Below are 25,374 nucleotides of genomic sequence, written 5' to 3'. Positions count from 1 at the left end.
AAACTTAAATTAAACTGGTTTCTTTATGTATTTGCTTTTTTATTTCGTCACCTAAGAACGTATTCCCTATAACCCCATACAAATTACCATTCCTTATTCACGGTTTCTCTATTCGCGGCACATTTACGGAACCTATTACCCGCGAATAAGGAACTTTTACTGTATTATCCTTTTATTACAAAAAATACCATAATATTATGTTATTATCTTATATATGGATATATTTATCTACCCATTTATTTTTGTCCATTTTATTAATTTATTTTGCATATAAAAATTGACAATTTTTTTAAGTAATTTAATATACTTATCTAATACCTACATTGCGAAATATCAACAAGTTATTTTATATTCATTACGATAACATTATTATATCCTTAGGTCAGGATATCCTATAAGGTACCCACAATTATTTACTATTACATGTACTTATGTATTAAATATCACAATATCTGGCCACAAAAAATGTATTTAAATGTACAGGTATTTAAGTACCTATTCCATTTTATAATTTATTCAATTAACCAGATTAAAGTAATAGGAGCACATAGGAGTCTGTTCTTATTAAATTATATGTATCAATTTCAATTTATTATTCACTAACCATATCAATGTGTTTGTATTTGTAATGCCCACAAATTACCATTCATCTAAAAAAAGCTTGCTGTAATATTAACAGTAAAGTTAATCAATCGAGATAATATGCCAATTGAACCATGATTAATTACCTAACACATGTTTAAGTACCTAATATAGACTTTAAATCAACTCATGTGTTAAATGAACCAATGACAAACTTTTTAAAACTATCCAAGTGTGTCTGCGCGTATTTACCCGTGCGTGTGCATGTTTTTCTCTCATTTTCAAATACATACCTAGCAATGCCGATACGTCTCGCTCCATGTACCTTATTGGAAAAAGCAGATAAACTATGATAATTACATGTAACGTGGACAATGTCTGCTCTAACACGCATAAACTGGACGCACATCTGTACACCCGCACGCCTAAACATTATCAATAACGGGGTGCTAAAGATTTAAATATTACGAAAATATTTATCATTTAGTAACCTCGTTTGCAATCCCAACCTCGTAGCTTATTTTTATAAAAAAAAATAACGTCTACTTCTTTAATCTGTGGAATCGCGTGTGGCTATATAATCTGTGCAGTGAACAATTTTTCGCGCGCTTTCGTGTACGAAACTTTTTAAATTGCGTGGCAAGTACAAGTGTTAACAGTGCAATGTTGAACATGTATGGAAGTCAGGGACGTAATCGCAATTTGTATGGCACTATACGATCGTTGGCGCCAAGGGGTACCCCCATACATACAATGGACCCGTTCACACCTCCATATTTCTACCATATACCGCCACCGCCACAACAATTAAATACATACCCCGGAAGAAAGAGGCGAAAACGGGTAAGCTTGTTATTTTTCCTCTATACACCTGAATAAAAGTATAAAATTATTATTGCACCATGAAATTACATAAAGGTTCACTTTATAAATGTTTGGCAATTACAGGGATCTTATATTATATCATAGCCGTAAAAGAAAGTATTAAATTTTCTGTGACGATGTAGTTGGAGCAAACTTCATCATAACATAGGATTTATCTTTGTCTTGACGGCATTGAAATTTTTATGAATCGGGAAATTGATACACCTGCCTACGTATACTCCCGAGGAAATTGCGATAAATTGTGATTGTGTTGCACAAACTAAATTGAAAAAAAGGCCCTTATAACAAGAGAAATTAATGCTAAAATATGTCCTTACAGATTCACATTATATAAGGATCGCAAATTACAGATCGCGATCCGTAAAAATGCCTGTAACAAACCATTTAACAAACATAGATTACCTACACAATCTACATAAATTGTGTATATATTTTTAATTTTTCATATGTGCTCTAGTTATTAAGTTGTATGCAGAGGATTTTTGATAGGTAGGTCTCTAAATAATTGTAATAAAAAAATACATGAATGTCTATTTATCCTGGTTTTCAATTAATTTGGATAATGTTGAAATGTGGTTGAAATCATTAGGAATATAGTTTCCTTTGTTGTCGCGACATTGTTTAGAATTGTATATTGATGAAATCAAATCTCTGGGTCATTTGTTTGATAAAATGTTATCAAAGTAACAAATGATCTGGGGGCGTAAACCTACAAAAATTAAGCTATTATTAGAAATGAGTGTGCGTCTTTTATTTCGATCGTTTAATAAATATCACATTATTTATAATCTTAATAATTAGAAATTTCCAAATAATTCAAGGCAGATGATAATATCCAATCGTTGGATGTACAATTTTCTTCACACGGCCACAGGTATAGAAGACCGTATCTGCATTGTCTAGAAACTTTAAGATAAGACCTAGGTAATGAAAAAATATTATTAAGAAAAACATTTTGCCAATTAAATGTTTCATTTCAGCGTCAATAAAACAACTAAATATTTTTATTTTTCTCATAGTTTGATATTATGGTTAGGTAAGTGATTCGTCAGTTTTAAAGTGAAGGAACTTTACTATTCTCAAGGATGCTCAGCATACATTTATGCTCATTTAATGATGCATTTTATAATCATTATAACTGACATACTGTGTGAAATTTATTTCCACTGCAAGAGATGAATCTCAGCTCATTTGCATGTAGCTCGACTAATAACGCGGAATAAATTAAAACGCTGATAATAATTTTCAAATAGCTGTAAGAATAACTTTCATACTCACGAAACTGATTAACATTTATTTTGCACTAGCTGTTGCCCGCGACTTCGTCCGCGATTCGGTCGTTTTTCGTCATTCGTCGTTTAAAAAAAATACGTGACACTTTATTTTTGAATGTTCTTAATTGTCTCTTATAAAATTTAACTACATTAAAATTGAATACTCTGATAAGAAAATCTTAAAATCATCGAAAATCATAGACATCGAATATCTGAGGAAAACATGAATGAATGTGATTTAAATTCTACATTTCTTAGTAATTAAAATAATAATCTAAATTAAATGTAGATTAACAGTTTGAGCGCACCATTATAGAATATGTACCTAAGTAATAAATTACGTTAGTTTACATAGTAACTTTACTAAAAACACGATGACTTTCTTTCGCGCTCGGTACCACAAACTAAACATGTTTGTGGTACGTGGCCCGCGTCACTTTACCCCCCACGAGTTCCCCTCCGTTGCTATGCGAAAATACATTCGTCGCCCTACTGTAGGAAAAATTGTAATACTGCGGCCTGGGCGTTATAACACGCTCAGGGAATTCCTGAGTGCTGATAGACTTCCGTCTACCGGCATTTATACCAATTTTATATTAATACTAGCTGTTGCCCGCGACTTCGTCCGCGATTCGGTCGTTTTTCGTCATTCGTCGTTTAAAAAAAATACGTGACACTTTATTTTTGAATGTTCTTAATTGTCTCTTATAAAATTTAACTACATTAAAATTGAATACTCTGATAAGAAAATCTTAAAATCATCGAAAATCATAGACATCGAATATCTGAGGAAAACATGAATGAATGTGATTTAAATTCTACATTTCTTAGTAATTAAAATAATAATCTAAATTAAATGTAGATTAACAGTTTGAGCGCACCATTATAGAATATGTACCTAAGTAATAAATTACGTTAGTTTACATAGTAACTTTACTAAAAACACGATGACTTTCTTTCGCGCTCGGTACCACAAACTAAACATGTTTGTGGTACGTGGCCCGCGTCACTTTACCCCCCACGAGTTCCCCTCCGTTGCTATGCGAAAATACATTCGTCGCCCTACTGTAGGAAAAATTGTAATACTGCGGCCTGGGCGTTATAACACGCTCAGGGAATTCCTGAGTGCTGATAGACTTCCGTCTACCGGCATTTATACCAATTTTATATTAATATCACCATCTTGAGGAAAAGCTTCTAATATCGATTTAAAACGCATATATACGGATTAACCTGATGAATTAACATGTTCTAAAATTGTGAAATGAGTTCAGTTTTAAATCCGAGAAATATTGATTTCTTGTATTCGATTATTCGTCGTAGTCGAATACAAAATATATTTAAAGAAACTTAGGTTGGCCTTCAGGCAAAAGGGATCCTATCAAATGATAAACTTGACCTTGTATCTTAAAAGTAAGAATGAAAGGAGCATCTGATAATTGTTGAGCACCAAAGGATCATTTAAAACGCAATACTATAAGAGCTAATATTGTCTAAGAACTGTTTAGATTGCACATGTTCCTCTAAAACTTAAAAGTAGTGATTTCAAAGGTTCCGGCGTATCTTCAAACGAAAGCCGACTCCTTACTCCACTTTAAAGCATTACAAAAAGAACATACTACGTTAATATCGCCTATACAGAAGATGATCTGTAATCGATTGTGAGGTTATAAGCAAACCCACTTTTATATTATTTTGTCGGACCACACCACCGAATTTGTAGATTGATCTTCTATGTTTACCTCTAAGTCATTAAGACTATGTCGAAATCTGTCTGCAATAAGAAGGGCCTCTCGCTATTCGTCCGTTTAAAGAGACCAATAGTTTCAATTCTTAATCTTTCATTAAACAAACTTATTAATCGTTCTTGTCTCAAATAATGGTAATATTCGCGTCCCTACTCTAGTCATTGCTTATGCTCATGTTCATCTTCGAGAGATCGAATAATATTATGGTGCACCCTATTATTTGTCAAACGGTCTTCATATTGAGTAAAAGTTTCAGAATTCTCGAGATAAAATATGACGATCGTGATCAGCTGTGAGACGTAATTCCCTCTCAGTGAGGGTTTCGGTCTCACGGGATAGTACAATATGCCATTTGCGATCAGCTGTGAGACGTTATATATACCCTCAGTGAAGGTTTCGGTCTCACAGGATAGTACATGCCGTTCGCGGTCAGCTGTGAGCTGCAATTCTCGTTGTGAAGCGGTTTCAGGTTCGGCATAACACATGTTGTTTTCGGTCAATAGTAAGCCTCTCTAACGATCCTTGAGAACTCTTATTTCTCATTTTCTTAACTTTGCTCGAATTTCGATATATAAAGATTTTTTGGGTGGCACTGATGCGGGTGAATAAAAATTAAAACGGACTAAGAGTGTTATAATCTCAATCATCATCATCAATACATATAATATAAAAACCGGCCAAGTGCGAGTCGGGCTCGCGCACAAAGGGTTCCGTAGCAGCAAATATAATAAATTACAGTTAAATCAACCTATCTCAAAAACTATAAGAGATACTTTGATCAAACCAAAAATCGTTGAAAGAGTTAATTAGCATGCATCACCTCTATTTTTTTTAGAATTTTATACCCCGTAGTTATAAAAATAGAGGGGGGGGGACATACTTTTTACGACTTTGAGAGCTGATATCTCAAAAACCGTTCACTTTAAGAAAAATGTTTTTTAGAAAACTTTATATCATTTTAAAAGACCTTTCCATTGATACCCCACACGGGTATGTACATCGAAAAAAAAAATTTCATCCCTCAGTTACATGTATGGGGGGCCCCACCCCCAATTCTTTTTTTTACTATTTAGTGTCATATTTTTGTAGCGGTTCATACAACACATATTCCCATCAAATTTCATCACTGTAGTACTTATAGTTTCCGAGTAAATCGGCTGTGACAGACGGACAGACGGACAGACGGACAGACGGACATGACGAAACTATAAGGGTTCCGTTTTTGCCATTTTGGCTACGGAACCCTAAAAATTGTGGAAAAGTGATGTCTGTACAATTAAAATATGTAGAAAAAAATTAGCAGGTGTTATTATTATCGAGAAATCGAGAGAAACCATTTTTTTCTCTTAAAAGCTCCCCCCCTCCCACTTCCCGAACTCCGATTGACCCTAATTTATTTTTCCTTACATTTTTATCATATCCTTTTCTAATGGGTTTCATCCTACTGCGATTTTTTTTTGTTTCAAAAATTATCTACCCTGGTGTATAGGTAGGTAAATTTTCCACATAAAATGTCCTTTAAATTATGTCGTATGTGTATTTTTAACCCCCGACGCAAAAAGACTGGTGTTATGTGTTTGACCGCTATGTATTTCTGTGTGTGTGTGTGTCTGTCTATGGCACCGTAGCTGGCTAACAGGTAAACCGAATTAGATGCGGTTTTTTTTTTGTTAGGCAGAATATTTTCCGACGCTGGTTCTTAGATAAAGTGTATCAAAATTGGTTCATCCACTTATTATACCTACATAGGGGTAAAAGTGGGAATGAAAAAAATGAAAGTTATAATTTATTTTTAAAGATCGTCGGGAAGTTTATGAAATTATTTATTCCTTTTTCTATACACTTTTCTTCGTCTAAACGGTTTAGTTACGTGCTCTCTCTCTCTTCAGCCTTTAGTTACATGCGTGAGACAGGAAAGATCTAATTTGGATTTGTTTCTGGATTTGATAAAAACTGAGTATCGATTAAGCTGATCAGTGGCTACTGGCTACACCATAGATTATTAAAAACATCCGTTTAAGAAAGGAAGGAAATAGAATTTGCTCCTCTCCCCCCCCTGGTTCCTAAAAAATAATATGACATAATTTAAAAGAAATTTTACGTAGAATTAGTTAGGCATTTCTTTTTTGATTTTCGATATTATATACTAATCATAATTTTTAATTACAATATGTAGTAACTATTTGGTATAGGTTAGGCATTTCATTTTTTGATTTTCTTTAATAATTTGGTACGTAAGTTTTTTAGCTCAGTTTAGTAAGAAATTTTAATAACAATTCTTTTAATTATTTATGGTAGTACAACAGTACAGTATGGTTGTACGTATTTACTCAATAATTGTATGTTAAGTAGTAATTCAGTATGGGCGTAGCCACGGTGGGGCTGGGTGGGGCGCTTACCCTGGCTTTGATCTGGTAGGTACTAATTGTGAAGGGGAGTGGGCGTGGGCGTGGGATTGGGACTGAACGTGGCATATGGCGTGGGAGTGCGAGTGGGCGCGGGAGTGGGAGCATGAAAATAAAAATGATTTTTTATTGTTGCCCCACCCTGAGCCCATGGTCATAGGTCCCATAGTCACTATTCCACGTGAACGAAGTCGCGGGGACAGCTAGTAGACAAATATAATCAGAAAGCTTTGAACTCCTAAGCTCAACCATAAAAGATAGACATTTATGATGTCGGGAGATATTTTTTATATAATATGGAGAACATTTCTTTCATACTTGATTTCTGTGTAGCTTTAACCACGCATTAAGAACGCACACGCGACGAAAGCTTAAAAATGGAGTTGCTGCTCTGCTCACGAATATGAAAAATAATTGTACCAAGTTTCGTTTAAATCCGTCGAGTAGTTTTTGTTTCTATAACGGTTATACAGACAGACAGACGGACAAACATTTTTGACGTCGATGTCGATCTCTAATCACCTCGTGATAGTTATTTAGGAAATATATTTCATGTGCAGAATTGACCTCTACAGATTTAATATAAATAGGTATACATATATTTAGATTCCAATTTCCATGTAACGTTAAATTCGACTATATAATAACTAACAGACAACGCAGGTTACTCTCGTTTCCGTAAGTTGAGGCGGCTACATATTCGGTCCTAATAACATGACTTTTTGTGAACGAAACGACAGCGCGGTTAAATGCGATGGCAACACCATCAGAAAAAAGGAAATATTTTTAACTTTGAAAAAATATTACGATTTACACTATTAATACTATTTTAACATTAACACAAAATATAAGACTGTGAGTATGTAAAAATAAATCCAGCTAGTTTCACATCACACTTATGTTTATAATTAGGTATACGACATGAAAATATATTAATTACCAAGCAATAATCATACAGATAAATACTGAACAAAAGTATTAACAGTCAAAGTATATTTTTACTAACAACATGTAAATGATGAAGGAATAATAATAATTATCAACGAACTAACCTTTTTGTATTAGAGTCCCGCCTCGTGATCGAATTATTAAAACACGAAGATTTTTAAAAATGTAACCAATGAACACAATCAATATTAGATTAACTGTAATGGTGTCTAGTTTGACTTAAAATAATATACATCTACCCTCACTTTTAAAAATGTAGTATATTCACACGAATTATATAAGCGCACCTTATAGGGAAGGGAAGATTTATTATGGGTTAAAGAGTTAAATAAATAAATAACATAATTATATTTAAATTATTAATTTTTAACATTGTGTTCACGTTCAGTAGTGTTAACATGTAAATTGATTTGATTTTTACGAAATCTCATAGATGGCGCTGAATCAAATTTGTCTTTATAGTACAAAGATTCATTAAACAGTTTCTCTGCCCAAATTACGTAAATGACGTAGTTTTTATAGTGTAAAGCTAGATAATAGCATGCCTTACTCTAAAACAACATTTAAACATGAGTCTTTAGATTGTACGCTGTCGTAGTACACGGAATACGTAAGAAAAGTAAAGGTTCACAGCTCCTCCCCCGGAGGTGATAGCATGATAATATGTTTAAAAAAACCTCACACGACCTGTTAGTAATATTCATGCAAAATTTGAAGTCAATCTATGCAGTACTTTTCGAGATTAGCTCGGACAAACATACAGACAAACAGACAAACAGACAAACAGACAAACAGACAAAAATTCTAAAAACTATATTTTTGGCTTCTATATCGATTATAGATCATGGATTATGTATTCTTTTAAAAAAATATTCAATGTACAGTTTTGACTTTCCTACGATTTTATTATATGTATAGATCACCATCTTGAGGAAAAGCTTCTAATATCGATTTAAAACGCATATATACGGATTAACCTGATGAATTAACATGTTCTAAAATTGTGAAATGAGTTCAGTTTTAAATCCGAGAAATATTGATTTCTTGTATTCGATTATTCGTCGTAGTCGAATACAAAATATATTTAAAGAAACTTAGGTTGGCCTTCAGGCAAAAGGGATCCTATCAAATGATAAACTTGACCTTGTATCTTAAAAGTAAGAATGAAAGGAGCATCTGATAATTGTTGAGCACCAAAGGATCATTTAAAACGCAATACTATAAGAGCTAATATTGTCTAAGAACTGTTTAGATTGCACATGTTCCTCTAAAACTTAAAAGTAGTGATTTCAAAGGTTCCGGCGTATCTTCAAACGAAAGCCGACTCCTTACTCCACTTTAAAGCATTACAAAAAGAACATACTACGTTAATATCGCCTATACAGAAGATGATCTGTAATCGATTGTGAGGTTATAAGCAAACCCACTTTTATATTATTTTGTCGGACCACACCACCGAATTTGTAGATTGATCTTCTATGTTTACCTCTAAGTCATTAAGACTATGTCGAAATCTGTCTGCAATAAGAAGGGCCTCTCGCTATTCGTCCGTTTAAAGAGACCAATAGTTTCAATTCTTAATCTTTCATTAAACAAACTTATTAATCGTTCTTGTCTCAAATAATGGTAATATTCGCGTCCCTACTCTAGTCATTGCTTATGCTCATGTTCATCTTCGAGAGATCGAATAATATTATGGTGCACCCTATTATTTGTCAAACGGTCTTCATATTGAGTAAAAGTTTCAGAATTCTCGAGATAAAATATGACGATCGTGATCAGCTGTGAGACGTAATTCCCTCTCAGTGAGGGTTTCGGTCTCACGGGATAGTACAATATGCCATTTGCGATCAGCTGTGAGACGTTATATATACCCTCAGTGAAGGTTTCGGTCTCACAGGATAGTACATGCCGTTCGCGGTCAGCTGTGAGCTGCAATTCTCGTTGTGAAGCGGTTTCAGGTTCGGCATAACACATGTTGTTTTCGGTCAATAGTAAGCCTCTCTAACGATCCTTGAGAACTCTTATTTCTCATTTTCTTAACTTTGCTCGAATTTCGATATATAAAGATTTTTTGGGTGGCACTGATGCGGGTGAATAAAAATTAAAACGGACTAAGAGTGTTATAATCTCAATCATCATCATCAATACATATAATATAAAAACCGGCCAAGTGCGAGTCGGGCTCGCGCACAAAGGGTTCCGTAGCAGCAAATATAATAAATTACAGTTAAATCAACCTATCTCAAAAACTATAAGAGATACTTTGATCAAACCAAAAATCGTTGAAAGAGTTAATTAGCATGCATCACCTCTATTTTTTTTAGAATTTTATACCCCGTAGTTATAAAAATAGAGGGGGGGGGACATACTTTTTACGACTTTGAGAGCTGATATCTCAAAAACCGTTCACTTTAAGAAAAATGTTTTTTAGAAAACTTTATATCATTTTAAAAGACCTTTCCATTGATACCCCACACGGGTATGTACATCGAAAAAAAAAATTTCATCCCTCAGTTACATGTATGGGGGGCCCCACCCCCAATTCTTTTTTTTACTATTTAGTGTCATATTTTTGTAGCGGTTCATACAACACATATTCCCATCAAATTTCATCACTGTAGTACTTATAGTTTCCGAGTAAATCGGCTGTGACAGACGGACAGACGGACAGACGGACAGACGGACATGACGAAACTATAAGGGTTCCGTTTTTGCCATTTTGGCTACGGAACCCTAAAAATTGTGGAAAAGTGATGTCTGTACAATTAAAATATGTAGAAAAAAATTAGCAGGTGTTATTATTATCGAGAAATCGAGAGAAACCATTTTTTTCTCTTAAAAGCTCCCCCCCTCCCACTTCCCGAACTCCGATTGACCCTAATTTATTTTTCCTTACATTTTTATCATATCCTTTTCTAATGGGTTTCATCCTACTGCGATTTTTTTTTGTTTCAAAAATTATCTACCCTGGTGTATAGGTAGGTAAATTTTCCACATAAAATGTCCTTTAAATTATGTCGTATGTGTATTTTTAACCCCCGACGCAAAAAGACTGGTGTTATGTGTTTGACCGCTATGTATTTCTGTGTGTGTGTGTGTCTGTCTATGGCACCGTAGCTGGCTAACAGGTAAACCGAATTAGATGCGGTTTTTTTTTTGTTAGGCAGAATATTTTCCGACGCTGGTTCTTAGATAAAGTGTATCAAAATTGGTTCATCCACTTATTATACCTACATAGGGGTAAAAGTGGGAATGAAAAAAATGAAAGTTATAATTTATTTTTAAAGATCGTCGGGAAGTTTATGAAATTATTTATTCCTTTTTCTATACACTTTTCTTCGTCTAAACGGTTTAGTTACGTGCTCTCTCTCTCTTCAGCCTTTAGTTACATGCGTGAGACAGGAAAGATCTAATTTGGATTTGTTTCTGGATTTGATAAAAACTGAGTATCGATTAAGCTGATCAGTGGCTACTGGCTACACCATAGATTATTAAAAACATCCGTTTAAGAAAGGAAGGAAATAGAATTTGCTCCTCTCCCCCCCCTGGTTCCTAAAAAATAATATGACATAATTTAAAAGAAATTTTACGTAGAATTAGTTAGGCATTTCTTTTTTGATTTTCGATATTATATACTAATCATAATTTTTAATTACAATATGTAGTAACTATTTGGTATAGGTTAGGCATTTCATTTTTTGATTTTCTTTAATAATTTGGTACGTAAGTTTTTTAGCTCAGTTTAGTAAGAAATTTTAATAACAATTCTTTTAATTATTTATGGTAGTACAACAGTACAGTATGGTTGTACGTATTTACTCAATAATTGTATGTTAAGTAGTAATTCAGTATGGGCGTAGCCACGGTGGGGCTGGGTGGGGCGCTTACCCTGGCTTTGATCTGGTAGGTACTAATTGTGAAGGGGAGTGGGCGTGGGCGTGGGATTGGGACTGAACGTGGCATATGGCGTGGGAGTGCGAGTGGGCGCGGGAGTGGGAGCATGAAAATAAAAATGATTTTTTATTGTTGCCCCACCCTGAGCCCATGGTCATAGGTCCCATAGTCACTATTCCACGTGAACGAAGTCGCGGGGACAGCTAGTAGACAAATATAATCAGAAAGCTTTGAACTCCTAAGCTCAACCATAAAAGATAGACATTTATGATGTCGGGAGATATTTTTTATATAATATGGAGAACATTTCTTTCATACTTGATTTCTGTGTAGCTTTAACCACGCATTAAGAACGCACACGCGACGAAAGCTTAAAAATGGAGTTGCTGCTCTGCTCACGAATATGAAAAATAATTGTACCAAGTTTCGTTTAAATCCGTCGAGTAGTTTTTGTTTCTATAACGGTTATACAGACAGACAGACGGACAAACATTTTTGACGTCGATGTCGATCTCTAATCACCTCGTGATAGTTATTTAGGAAATATATTTCATGTGCAGAATTGACCTCTACAGATTTAATATAAATAGGTATACATATATTTAGATTCCAATTTCCATGTAACGTTAAATTCGACTATATAATAACTAACAGACAACGCAGGTTACTCTCGTTTCCGTAAGTTGAGGCGGCTACATATTCGGTCCTAATAACATGACTTTTTGTGAACGAAACGACAGCGCGGTTAAATGCGATGGCAACACCATCAGAAAAAAGGAAATATTTTTAACTTTGAAAAAATATTACGATTTACACTATTAATACTATTTTAACATTAACACAAAATATAAGACTGTGAGTATGTAAAAATAAATCCAGCTAGTTTCACATCACACTTATGTTTATAATTAGGTATACGACATGAAAATATATTAATTACCAAGCAATAATCATACAGATAAATACTGAACAAAAGTATTAACAGTCAAAGTATATTTTTACTAACAACATGTAAATGATGAAGGAATAATAATAATTATCAACGAACTAACCTTTTTGTATTAGAGTCCCGCCTCGTGATCGAATTATTAAAACACGAAGATTTTTAAAAATGTAACCAATGAACACAATCAATATTAGATTAACTGTAATGGTGTCTAGTTTGACTTAAAATAATATACATCTACCCTCACTTTTAAAAATGTAGTATATTCACACGAATTATATAAGCGCACCTTATAGGGAAGGGAAGATTTATTATGGGTTAAAGAGTTAAATAAATAAATAACATAATTATATTTAAATTATTAATTTTTAACATTGTGTTCACGTTCAGTAGTGTTAACATGTAAATTGATTTGATTTTTACGAAATCTCATAGATGGCGCTGAATCAAATTTGTCTTTATAGTACAAAGATTCATTAAACAGTTTCTCTGCCCAAATTACGTAAATGACGTAGTTTTTATAGTGTAAAGCTAGATAATAGCATGCCTTACTCTAAAACAACATTTAAACATGAGTCTTTAGATTGTACGCTGTCGTAGTACACGGAATACGTAAGAAAAGTAAAGGTTCACAGCTCCTCCCCCGGAGGTGATAGCATGATAATATGTTTAAAAAAACCTCACACGACCTGTTAGTAATATTCATGCAAAATTTGAAGTCAATCTATGCAGTACTTTTCGAGATTAGCTCGGACAAACATACAGACAAACAGACAAACAGACAAACAGACAAACAGACAAAAATTCTAAAAACTATATTTTTGGCTTCTATATCGATTATAGATCATGGATTATGTATTCTTTTAAAAAAATATTCAATGTACAGTTTTGACTTTCCTACGATTTTATTATATGTATAGATGTACCCGCTTCGTGCGATATCTCTCTATAAATACAGACATTAGTTTGTAAGATACAAAAAAGGACGTTGAAAATACAATTACGTCTATTAATCGTTTAGCAAACATCGCTATTAGTAAGATTTTAGGAATATTCTTCAGGATATATTGGTAGCCAATTGGTAGCTTGTGGCAGATGTTTGACAGAACCACTTGATGATTTATCAGTCAATAAGACAAATGGTTTTTTACAATGTCACTTGAATTTTCTCTATAAAAAAAACTAAACTGCAAACTTTTCCTCTTCTGAATTAATAAATCGAGAAATTTTAATTTCAATCATAAAACTTTATAGAGCTCTACAGTTCGATATTTACTTTCAAAACTTAACCAATTATTCATAAACTGCATTTAAAATTAGTATTTCATGTAGTTAAGTATACTTGTTCAATGGTAAAAGCATCACTAACCGTTGATTTCCCCAGAGAGAGTATTCCCCTGGTATTTGCACGCTACGTGCGTCGCAACTGAATGGTTACGCATATGTAAACAAATTTGTAGGGTTTGAAAGATAAATTTACGAAAAATTGGGTCGCCTGGACAGTGCATATTATATGTGGAAAAGCCTGATACAGGATTACTGGCCCTGTTACACTTTACAGTGGTTAATGTAGGAATGTAGGTACTGAAATATCTCCCGGATCGCAAATCTATAGATTGTAGAAAATAGACAATCATATAAAATTATTACTTATTAGTTGCTAAAAGTACGAACGAACATAACGAGTAAACAAAGAATCATAAAAATAGGTTCACCCGGTCGAAAGTGAAAAACAAAAAAAAATACAGTCGAATTGAGAAACTCCTATTATCTTGAAGTCGGTTGATAATTCGAATCTCAAAGAACTAGACTTAATTTGATTGCCAATATTCGAATAATATTAAATTTATCACTTTTCGTATAAAATTATATTCTTGAGTCGGGGAACGTTGTATGCATATATTTGCAATGAGGTTTGTTAATAGTTTGTAGAATTGGTCGGAAGTTAAAGCAATGATGATGTAACCATGTCTAGCCAGACCTAGGAAGATATTATTATTTACTGGCGCGCTAGCTACTTCCTTTTAAGTACCGTATGAAAATGTATTACTTTAAAAGGTCTTAATTTTGGGTATGTTAATGGACGTTCAAGATCAGTCAGTCTTGCACCAAGTTCCTTGAGGATGATTATGTAATATGAAAAATTTCATAGTTTTAGAAGTATGGTGCGTTCACAACAACAAAGTACAAAATAAATGCTGCATATACTTGTACTATCTATTGTTTTGCAATTGAGTCCTTTAAATCCTTAAGTTCTCGGCCTTCAGGCCTAAACATCATCAAAATCTTAATGCAAATATTATTCAGCCTATAATTATAATAATTAAAGCAAAACTGTAATATGAGAAGCATCGATAACAGCCTACTTACCAACCTCATCAAACCCGATCCAAAATCAAATAAAAATCACCACAATTTACATAAAATCAAAATATATTAAGACAATCTTGGGTATCAAACTTAATGGGACATAAAATATTAATTCTCCTTCATACTCCCTACAATATTATCGAGACGAACAGGATTTTTCACTGTCCCTCCGTCATTCCGTTTGTCTTTTGCCTGCATATGCATTGGTTTATTTTGTGGTGTCTCTGGAAATATGCTTGGGAAGAGACCATAAGAATATCCTAGTACCGCGCCCATAGATGCAACTATAATAGTCATTTTTACAACATCCCGTGCGTCCATTTCAGCTGTATTTCATAGTCCATGTCACAACCATTTGGTACCAACTTTTTCTATAAAGAGTGTAACTTTGGAGAATAATATTTCTGCGACTTCTTCTTTTCTTGCTTGTCAAATTTTAACGTATGTCATCATTGCTATTCAAAATTTGGCATGAACCATTGCTTAATTTACTGAGGTTAGAAAGTACAGAGTATAATATAATCCTAATTCCCTTTCGATAGAGAATTTCGCCACCTTTCGTTATATTAAAGAAGCATTGAAATTTTATCTTTTCGGATTTTTAGTTACCTACACTGCCTAGAATCACTTGTGGGTCACGTAGTAATGGTATGCTGCTACAACTGTAACAGATACAACTATTGCTTTTACAATTTGCTCCATTTGCTACACAGATATAATATTTTCCAAGAATATAATGAGTGGAAACAATAAAATTGAAAAATCTAGGTGGCTGCCTCGTGCCTGCAATGATCTAACATGTGAAAAGAGTGTATATATAGTGCCACAAACTTATCTGACCCGGTGACAGTGTCACTGATGTCGCTTTCTTTTATATAAACAAAATATTCCGTATGAAAAGTCTGTGAAAATGTGACATTTCAAAATGGCGGCACGTAGTTCCAGTTTTTGCCACCGGGTCAGATAAGTTTGTGGCACTGTACACATATACATAAATATATGTCAGTATTTTTATAATCTGTCAATTCAAGAAATAATTTTAGATCATCTATTCGTTCTATACGACTATTATATTTTTTGGTTTGATTTTACAATGTTCAATCCTTGCAATGGATAAAAAAATCTAATCTCCTTGATGAATCATCGTAAATTCGTATAATATAACCCTGACAATACCTAGAGGACAAAAATAGCAAACCAAATAGCAAAAAATATTGGTTAAAAATTACATACACAGTATTTCGTTTGAGAATTTATTCAGGATTCATTTTTGTTTGAAAAATTTTCGTAATTATTTCTTTCTCGATGGACAAGGATCAATTTTGTTATCTTTTACTGGCTCCTTAGGGGATTGTGGGGCGCTATATGCAGAACTATTACAGGAATGTTCTTTTATAAACGTCGTATACTTTTGTTGTGGGCTGAATATGCCGTATGAATACATCAAGGATACAACAATACAACCAATAATAATTGTGGTCTTCATCTGTTCGTGTACATCTCTGTGGTGGATACCCTTTATTGAGAGGCGATCGTTTATCATTTTTTCGAAAAGTTTTCTGCTGGTCCAATGCCATAAATGGGTGGGTTTAATTCCGGGTTTCATTTTGCGAAGATAGTCTTACTGGTCGTGGTTGATCATTGTAACTGTTAGCTATTGCAATTTTTATTGTATTGCTTTTATATGAAGACCCTTGGAGTACAGGATGGCTTAATGGTTCTTTCTTTTGGTGCCATGTTGACTGCGGTAATTATGGTGGTTTTAGGTGGCCTGAGAAAAAAATATATTTAAGTTTTTAAATTAAATTTTGGAGGAAGTCATAATAAGCTTTTGTTATCAAGCATAGTCTGATATGAACCACGTAGTGTTGATGATAGTTATCTTGTTAAAATCACCATTTTATGATTGTCATAAGGTATTTTTAAAGTGCGTGGGAGTATGTTTATCATATTGTTGTAAGATATTTGGCAGTATAAAATTAATAGTCTCAATACTGATTAATATTATAAGCATTGCCACCTGAAAGCAGTAAGAACAAATTGACTCTGATTTCGGAGTTATTCGAGGGCTCGGGCGTGATTCACGCATACTGAAATGTTACAATTACTAATCGTGTTTTGCTTACCATTGTTATCATCGTTGGCGGCCGGTTTTTTCTAAAACCGTCGCAACACAAGAAAACAGAGCCGATGCGGTTATTATGAGGGCCAGTTCTTGACGACTCATGACATTAAAATGACATTTTAATTTTTCTTATTGGCCGCAAATGAACAAAGAGGTTAATTATTTCTCATTCAAACATGAAGCAATGACACCAAAAATTACAAACGATTCAAATGGAAAATATTTTGAATACCAATCCGGTTTGAGAATACCCACAAAATGAATCACACGTAATAATCCATGGTGTATGGATCATTACTAACGCATCTAAATCAAACAAAATGACCATCATCCATGGCCTATCAATTCGATACATGCACGTTGTATTTATAAACATAAAACACCGAAACGTATAGAAACGAATGGACCAGGTAAAAATCCCTAGCCTCCCTGAGGTGCATTTGTGTGCGAGCTTGAAAATATGTGTTCGTACCTGTCGGTGGTAATCCTTCGATTCATCTGCCTTTTTATGTGGTCCCTATTCCAAGTATTTAAAGTCGAATATGTGATGTTTTCGGTCAGGAGAATATCAAGTACAGTATATCGTAGCTGTGCTGACGACCTTCACCAGAGATGCATTGAACCGGTTCAATTTATCGATTCGGACAATCGTTTCCCCATGACCAATTGTATGGATTTGTTTTTAAAAGATTTATTACCCTTGTATACTTAAAAATTGATCATACAAGGTCCTACTATTGACCTATGAATGCCTAGACGCTCTCTCAGATAAGTGTAAAAGCTGGCATGTAAGGCATTGCAAAAACTAGTCAGTGTCAAGTCTAGTGACGACTGCGCAGCGTTTATTATGTTTTTCAACTACAACTTTCAAGCTCGGAGGCTCTCAGTCCGCGCCGTGCCTTGTAGTGGGAGCAAAACCTGTAGATAGTGTTGGTCCACTTCGGTACGGAGTACCTGCGTGAGTGCCGTCCCTTTCTCGCGCACAGCGGACCCGTTTTAACAAGAATCTCCGTTTCACAACACCACTCTGGTATGCAAAGATTGATAGCGTATATGACCATTTGCTTTTGAAAGTCCCGAGAAATCACGCACGGTTAACTTTTCGCTGCCTGGCGTCCTTAGTTAGGATCGGTGGTCGGCGAAACGAGCTGTTAAACGCAGTGTTATTTATTAAAATTTAATAACGTAACAATGACAGAAAGCTTTATCGAGTTCCGTAACTTGTAGTGAAACGTAGCACCAAATAAGCTCGTGTTTTCTTTAGTATTCACTTGCCTATGTTTCAATTAACGCCGGTCGGGTACTATTTGAATTTGATATGTGTGGTGGATTGATTTATATTTCTGTGTGAGTGGATGATGATTTTACAATGGATACAATGGCAACAGACAACGGTCTAGTGGTCAACAATTTGAACCATGTCCGGAGTGATTCTCAGGTAAGCAATATCGATGAGGCAAAACACGTTTTCCCTTGCACACTGGTCTATGAATAAGTGCAATGACTCCCCAATTATTCAATATGCTTTTTAAGTATGCGATGACATGTTCGGTATGTTGGGCTTTTACATTTCTCTGTGCATTGGAACGTTAATAGAACTGTTGTACTAGATCTGTGATAGAACTGTTTTGAAAATATACCCATCTCAATTTTCTTGATTTCAAAAGTTCTTAAAGTTATGAAAAGAAGTGCTATTTTGTGTAAACTTACGAAATATATATTTATGTTAATGAATGGATGAGCAAAAGAAGATAAGTTATATAATAAACTTGAATTGGCATCTAAAGTGCCGGTTGTTTATCAATGTTGTAACGAAATTCGTGGAATTGTAAAAAATGAAGTTACTTGAATGGAATATTGTCCTGTGATAAAAGTTAAAACATTACATTGTAATGCTATAAATTAAATATACCTATGTACATACTTGGGAGACTTTTAAGCTTTTGAAGAAAGTCGCTAAAAGAATGAAAGCTCTATAAAAGAATGCCATAAAATTATATTTACAGTAAGAAGCCTTCCCAAGTCCCAACGTAATGCCCCTTCTTCTTCTCCTTTATTGCTAAATTCTAGGTACTCCTAAAACAGACAAACATTGAAGAAGGTAATATAAGAAGGTACTCTGTTTTTCTTTTTTGGGTTTTCATATAACAATCCACTATTTAATCTCTAGATCACATGAAATATTATTTGTGTAAAACCTAACTAAGTAACTAAGTACCTACTACATTTGCCGAATAAAAAAACCTAGAACATTGCTATTGCATTACTCACGTTTAGGAAATAGTAAAAAGTGTTAAAAACTTTTATGTAAATAAAATTCACGGTACCAATATCCTTATCGGCCATTTTTGCGTGTCCTTGAAATCGAATCTTTCTTTAATCTGTGACAAAAAGTTAACATCGATGTATATAATGTAAGTAATATAATGTAAGAAAACAGGTTATTTGGCCAAAAAAGATTTGAACTTAATTTGATCTCACACTTGATACGTCTTATACTTATAGTATTAAGTTAATATACTTTGAGTGTTATAGAAAATTGAATTGAATATTTGCTTCAATGAAATAATTAACAAATAAAGATAAAATTCATAGTAGACAATGAATTGATAACTGACAGAAAGTATTCGGGTGGAGTAAAGTATACCTGAGCGAAAAGCATCATAGCAAATACTTAAAATTAAAAGCAGTACCTAGGTACTTAAGGTAATTGAAGATCACGAACTCATGTAATGAACTAATTTGTTTCTGAATAAGATACTCTGTAGCCTATTATAAAGAATTAAATCTCATTCTGATTTCTGACCCATGCGACGTAAATTCTGCTATCCATTTTTTTTTGCAAGATTTTTCTTTGTTGTTCTGTTAACAGAAGAGTAATTTTGTATCAACAGCTGGCCTCCATAAATGAAAAAAGCTTAGCTTAGCAAAAAAAAAAGTTTTTAATTCGCAGCAAAATAGCAGTTCCTGAGATTAGGGCGTTGGACAAAACAAATAAACAGGCAATCTCTTCAGGCTTCTGACTGATTATAAAACTATTACTCTAAATAATTATAAAACTAAAAATATTCACAGCGTACCTACCTACAAAAATAGCACAAACTAATATTAAAATATAAGTAGGTTTGCCACCATAGCTACCTATTAGCTATGCTTTGTTAATTGTCCACGCATTTCTACCGAACTAGTAATCCGATTATGATCATATTTCTTTATTTGCTTTACCTTCAAATTATGGGAGAAAGTCGAGCTCGAAAGATTATAGACAAAAAATATTCAATCAAGTGTTTGTTTTTCTGTAAATTTTGTTACATACCTACGTGGAATTAATTTCATCTAATTGGATTACTTATCAATACATAATTATAATTTATTGCTTTGAAAAAGTGCATGTCGCTCGAATTAGCAACTTGACTTCATTTAAGATCAAGTTTTACTTTCGTCCAAATCTGAAACAATTGATTTTACGAGGTCCACTTCCACGAAATACCAATCTTGAACACAAAAACACGTAAATATCACCTGTCAGTGCAATAACAAAGAGTTCCATGTTTTAATAATGCTGTAACGTAACAATAAGGAGCCGTAAAATCGAATGAATCTGTAATCCGAAGGAGGTTCATTTTTTGCACGTAGGACGTCCAAAATTGGAGGAGCCACATGTCAGGTGACGTCACCGCTCCCGCCAAAACCTGTTTCGCGCCAATTCGCAGCTGTCGTCGGCAAAGTGGCTGGGTCTCTGATAATTTACTTTTTTTTTCTATTTCTTGGCCTCGGGCGTCCAGCCTCCGTGATACACCGTTAACTTCTCTAATTACGCCCTGTTTCAGAGCTGTTATCCTTTGAACTAAACTTAAACTGTGGTCACTTTGTGGTCTGTTCAAAAAGGATATCATTATAGATTCTAAAAATGTTAATCACATTACGCAAAGTTATGCAAAGATGAGTCATATTCACACGCGCTTTTTATTTAAATAATAAAATAAATTTATTCGTTTAGGAAATAGTGGTTTTTATTGGGCGCATATTTGTTTTATTTTTACACGAATGAAAGATGGGAACTACTTACTATTACCTGTTCTCAAATAAAAAAAAGTCATTGAAATAATTAGGCTTTTTAAAACAATAAAATTAAGCTTTTTAAAATAATGAATGGCTTAGTAAAAAGATATTACATATTACATATATTATGTAGAACTGAGAAGGTTAAAACTGGTAAAATAGCGATGTATTTGATTGTCGGTTACATCGCATCACTATCTTGATTTGGAGACTTATTGCAGTTTCTACTTACAAAACTACCTACAACAATATTCAGAGATGACACTCAAGATTTTAAAACTACACTAATAGCTAGAAAACCTCATGCTTCGTTCGAAATACATAAAAAACTATTAATTTTTTTCGATACATAGAAACATGTAATTACAAGTAATTACGAGTAGAATATTCCACTTTCATTATAATGAAAGTAAACGGGCTTAACGTGTTTCACGCATAGGGCAAGGCGACGTCAATTTTCCCAAGCTTGTCGAAAGTTTTCACTGCTTCTTTACTTTGTAACTAACTGACCTTCGAAACACCTCATTGCAGTGCTTTAGTATTTTAGTTTATTGTATCTTTCTATATCTATATCTTTTGCGATGCTGTGTTCAGTGTTAGTCCTTTGCGGTCTACTGAAATGCCGATGACCAAATTATCATAAATCAATTTCTACCGGGAATATTGTGACAGACTTTTCAAAATCGTGTTATTTTAAGGCTACAATTGATAATTTTACATACTTTGGTCACTAACATTCCTGCCAGCCAATAAACTCTTCCTTGTCTTATTTAAACTATCAATGCTTCTTCAATATGCAACACAATATAATACTATTCATGTTTCGAATAGTTGGATCAATGTCCTTGCAATACTATTGCAAGGACATTGATCCAAATTCCAACTATTGCCTTGCAATAACATTGGCATAATTAATAACGTGTTAAACATACCCTTCGCTCTTAACTTTCAAAGGTGGTCAGATGACTTAATTGTGTATTCAATTGAAATTGTAACACATAGGTTGGATGTGATACTGGTTAGCTAGTAGGTAGTTCTTTAGTTGAGTATTTCGCGTGCGTTCAACTTTCTAGATGGTGACACTTTTTTATCGAGGCTAATGGCGATACTAAGATAAATAAACAAATCTGGCTACGTTGATTACATAAGGTATCTCTCATTATGTAGATGCAAGTTTTGTACTGTTAGTAAACAATTTAAATTTGCAAAAATAGCTACATGTTGTGATGTGGTGATAATACCAAGATGCCATTGTATTTAATAGAACATTAAAAAATCATAATTAAAGAGCAATTTTGGTCTTCATTAAAATATAATTTACGATAGAACTGATAAGATATAAGCAATAATGTACTTATGGTGAATGGTCACAGAATAAATTGCTATGGTGCGCAATCGTATGATCAACCGACCGCAAAAAATCGCAAATTCCGATGCAAATTCCTAGGTTTTCGTAATACCTAGCAAGACATTTGCGAGATAAAATGATGTATTTATTTAGTCACAACAATTAATTAAGTTTAATGCATTATGTAAATGGATAATGTTTCCTTATTTTATCAATTCAAAAAGTTTTCTTCTTTTCGGTAATAGAGCACTAGGGTATTTCCGTATTTGTTATTTTTGAAGTAGGGAATGCATGAATTAAACACAATATACGCATTCGGACTTAACATTGTTACAGTGGACTTCTGACTAATTCCACTATGTTCCCACTTCCTTCAAAGTTCAAGCCTCTTTCAGTACTTTAGTACTAGTGCCGCATATAATATTTTTGTGCCACAGTATTACAATTCCTAGGAGATATTGTAATAATATACCTATTGTCATAATATGTAAGTACTGTGATTTCAGTGAAGAGATCGAAATAGGTTCAGAATCCTCGGCAAAAATCAAACGTTAAAGAAGTTTACATTCATTTTTCTCCAAAACGGTTCAAGAAAATTATGAGCATAATCTAGACACAGTTGGCGTTTTAGGATGATCATTAAATTCCACAACGCAGGTTTCCTTTTACGAAACTACCGGAGACTGGAGAGCATTAAATTTTTAGACCATCTTGTTAGGCTTGTATGACCTAGTACTTCTAGATCGAGTAACGGTCAAGCTATAACACTTGAGTTTTTTTTATATTCTGTATTCATAACTTTTAACTGCATTATCCGTTATGTGATTATCGATAAGAAATTCCATTGTAATTATAAATAGACAAACGGTACGAATTGGGAACCATTGTCCTTTTATCTATTATTGCGGTACCTACTACCTACTATCTATTTTTCAGAAAGTTTTCTCATTTGTTTTTTTTTTATCGAAATCCAGAATTAGAGACAAAGTTAGTTTGGTAAACGAAAGAAAAGTCTGACCGTTTTGTATTTTAGGTCAAAAATTGGTTAACGAAACAGTAGACCTATGACTTTATATATTGAAATTTGAAACTAGCTTTCCACCCGCAGCTTCACCCGCGCAGTCAAAGAAAAATCCGCATTGTTCCCGTTCCCGTGGGATTTCCGGAATAAAACCTATTCTATTTCCCGGGGTAAAAAATAGCCTATGTCCTTTCTCGGGTATCAAAATATCTTTATACTAGGGATGTAACGATACATGATTTTGCCGATACGATACCGATACCGATATTTGTAGTAATGTATCGGCGATACCGATACCGATACCGATATCGATGGCTTGGTAGAAAAATAAATAGTGAATTATGCATAAAAAGTTACCAACATTTAACAGAGACAACTGTTAATCGTATTCTTTTAAATAAAAATGCCAAATCAAAAAACAACAAAACCATTTATTTTAGTATTATTATTTTACGAAGTCAGTTAAACTTTAAATAATACACATGTATGTGTATCAGTACCTAATAAAAGTTTACTATTGGTAGAGTTTTTTCAGAAAACAAAGTGCGCACGCGCGGGCGGCCTCCCGCATCGTTCATTGGGCGCGGGTTTTTGAATTATTTGATATCAAAAAAATTGGTTGTTTGTAAAGTAGGTTTACGATCGAGATGTTTACGTGATAACATAATGCAGTGGCAGCGCTCGAGATGAAACGGGAGATCGGTCCGTCTCTCTCTCGTTATACCTGCGATCGCGCTCGTGAGGTTTTGGTGTGACACAAGTTTATGAACATGTCACCCGACTAAAACGATTTTAAAAACGTTATCACGTTAAAAATTAAAAAAAAATTCAAAATTATTTCTTTCTTTCCTTTACATAAACAAATTTGTGATTGGAACACTCCTAGTAAGCAAATAAAATGCTTGTGTCAGGAGGTTCCGCTCTTCCTTAACACTATTACAGAAACAGAAATAAAACAATATGAATGAATACAATGCAAAAACATAAAAGAAAAGAAAGAATTTAATAAAAAAATATCGGTATCGGTTAATTTATTATCGGCGATACCGATATATCGGCTTGCCGATATATCGGCCGATATATCGGTATCGGTATCGGTATCGTTACATCCCTACTTTATACCAAATTTCATGCAATTTGCATGAAATTTGGTTCAGTAGTTAAGGCGTGATTGAGTAACAGTCAGACAGACAGACAGAGTTACTTTCGCATTTATATTATTAGTATGGATTAACCGATGATGAAATCGTATCAGCTGCTGGGCAGAAGAAAATACATCATTACTATTTACTATTACAAATCCTAACTAAGATCTCAGTTTAATGGCTATACTGACATGACATAACAGATCAAGTAATCTAGTATTTATGTTTATAATGTTTTAGGTTTATTAAGATAATAATTGCCTAATTTGTTTTTTTTCTGGGAAATAAATGAGAGAAAGAAACAAAAAAATGTTATCAAATTTTATTTTAAAATCAACCACATATTCAACCCATTGATAGTGATATTGTATGAAAGTTGAAACTGGCGGTTTGTTTTGAATTTAAATATACGACAAAAACTTATCAAATCTATGCATCTGCATCATAAAAACATGTTTAGTAAGACGTTTAGATGTATCAAAACATTTATTAAACCAATGGAAAGTTATCTTCAGTAAGATTTTGCATAATTTGCGCTTTTACTTTCATATGAACCGGTCAATATGCAACCTGATGAATAATTACAGCATCGACTGAATCTAAATTAATCAAGCTTTA

General features: G+C 33.7%; 1 protein-coding gene across 6 annotated transcripts in view; it reads left to right on the top strand.

Annotated features, from left to right (window-relative positions):
• The window catches only part of pyd (zonula occludens-like protein polychaetoid), a 108,462-nt gene that overhangs the window by 44,581 nt on the left and 38,507 nt on the right, over positions 1 to 25,374 (top strand). The window contains exon 1 of one of the 6 annotated variants that reach the window (XM_090113804.1): positions 994 to 1,425. The exons of 4 other annotated variants lie outside the window; for them this stretch is intronic. In XM_090113804.1, the coding sequence (XP_089969930.1) occupies positions 1,246 to 1,425 (180 nt within the window). In that variant the 5' untranslated portion in view covers positions 994 to 1,245. Of the gene's footprint in view, positions 1 to 993; positions 1,426 to 18,253; positions 18,619 to 25,374 lie in introns of those variants that run through there. One more of the 6 variants, XM_090113805.1, reaches the window with a different exon arrangement.

This window comes from Colias eurytheme, chromosome 20 (assembly GCF_061535395.1).
Source record: "Colias eurytheme isolate Ceu_HAF_F1 chromosome 20, ilColEury1 Martin Lab GWU primary, whole genome shotgun sequence".
In the NCBI taxonomy this organism is placed as follows: Eukaryota; Metazoa; Arthropoda; class Insecta; order Lepidoptera; family Pieridae; genus Colias; species Colias eurytheme.
Note: the sequence above shows the minus strand (reverse complement) of the source record. Positions and strands in the feature narration are given on the sequence as shown.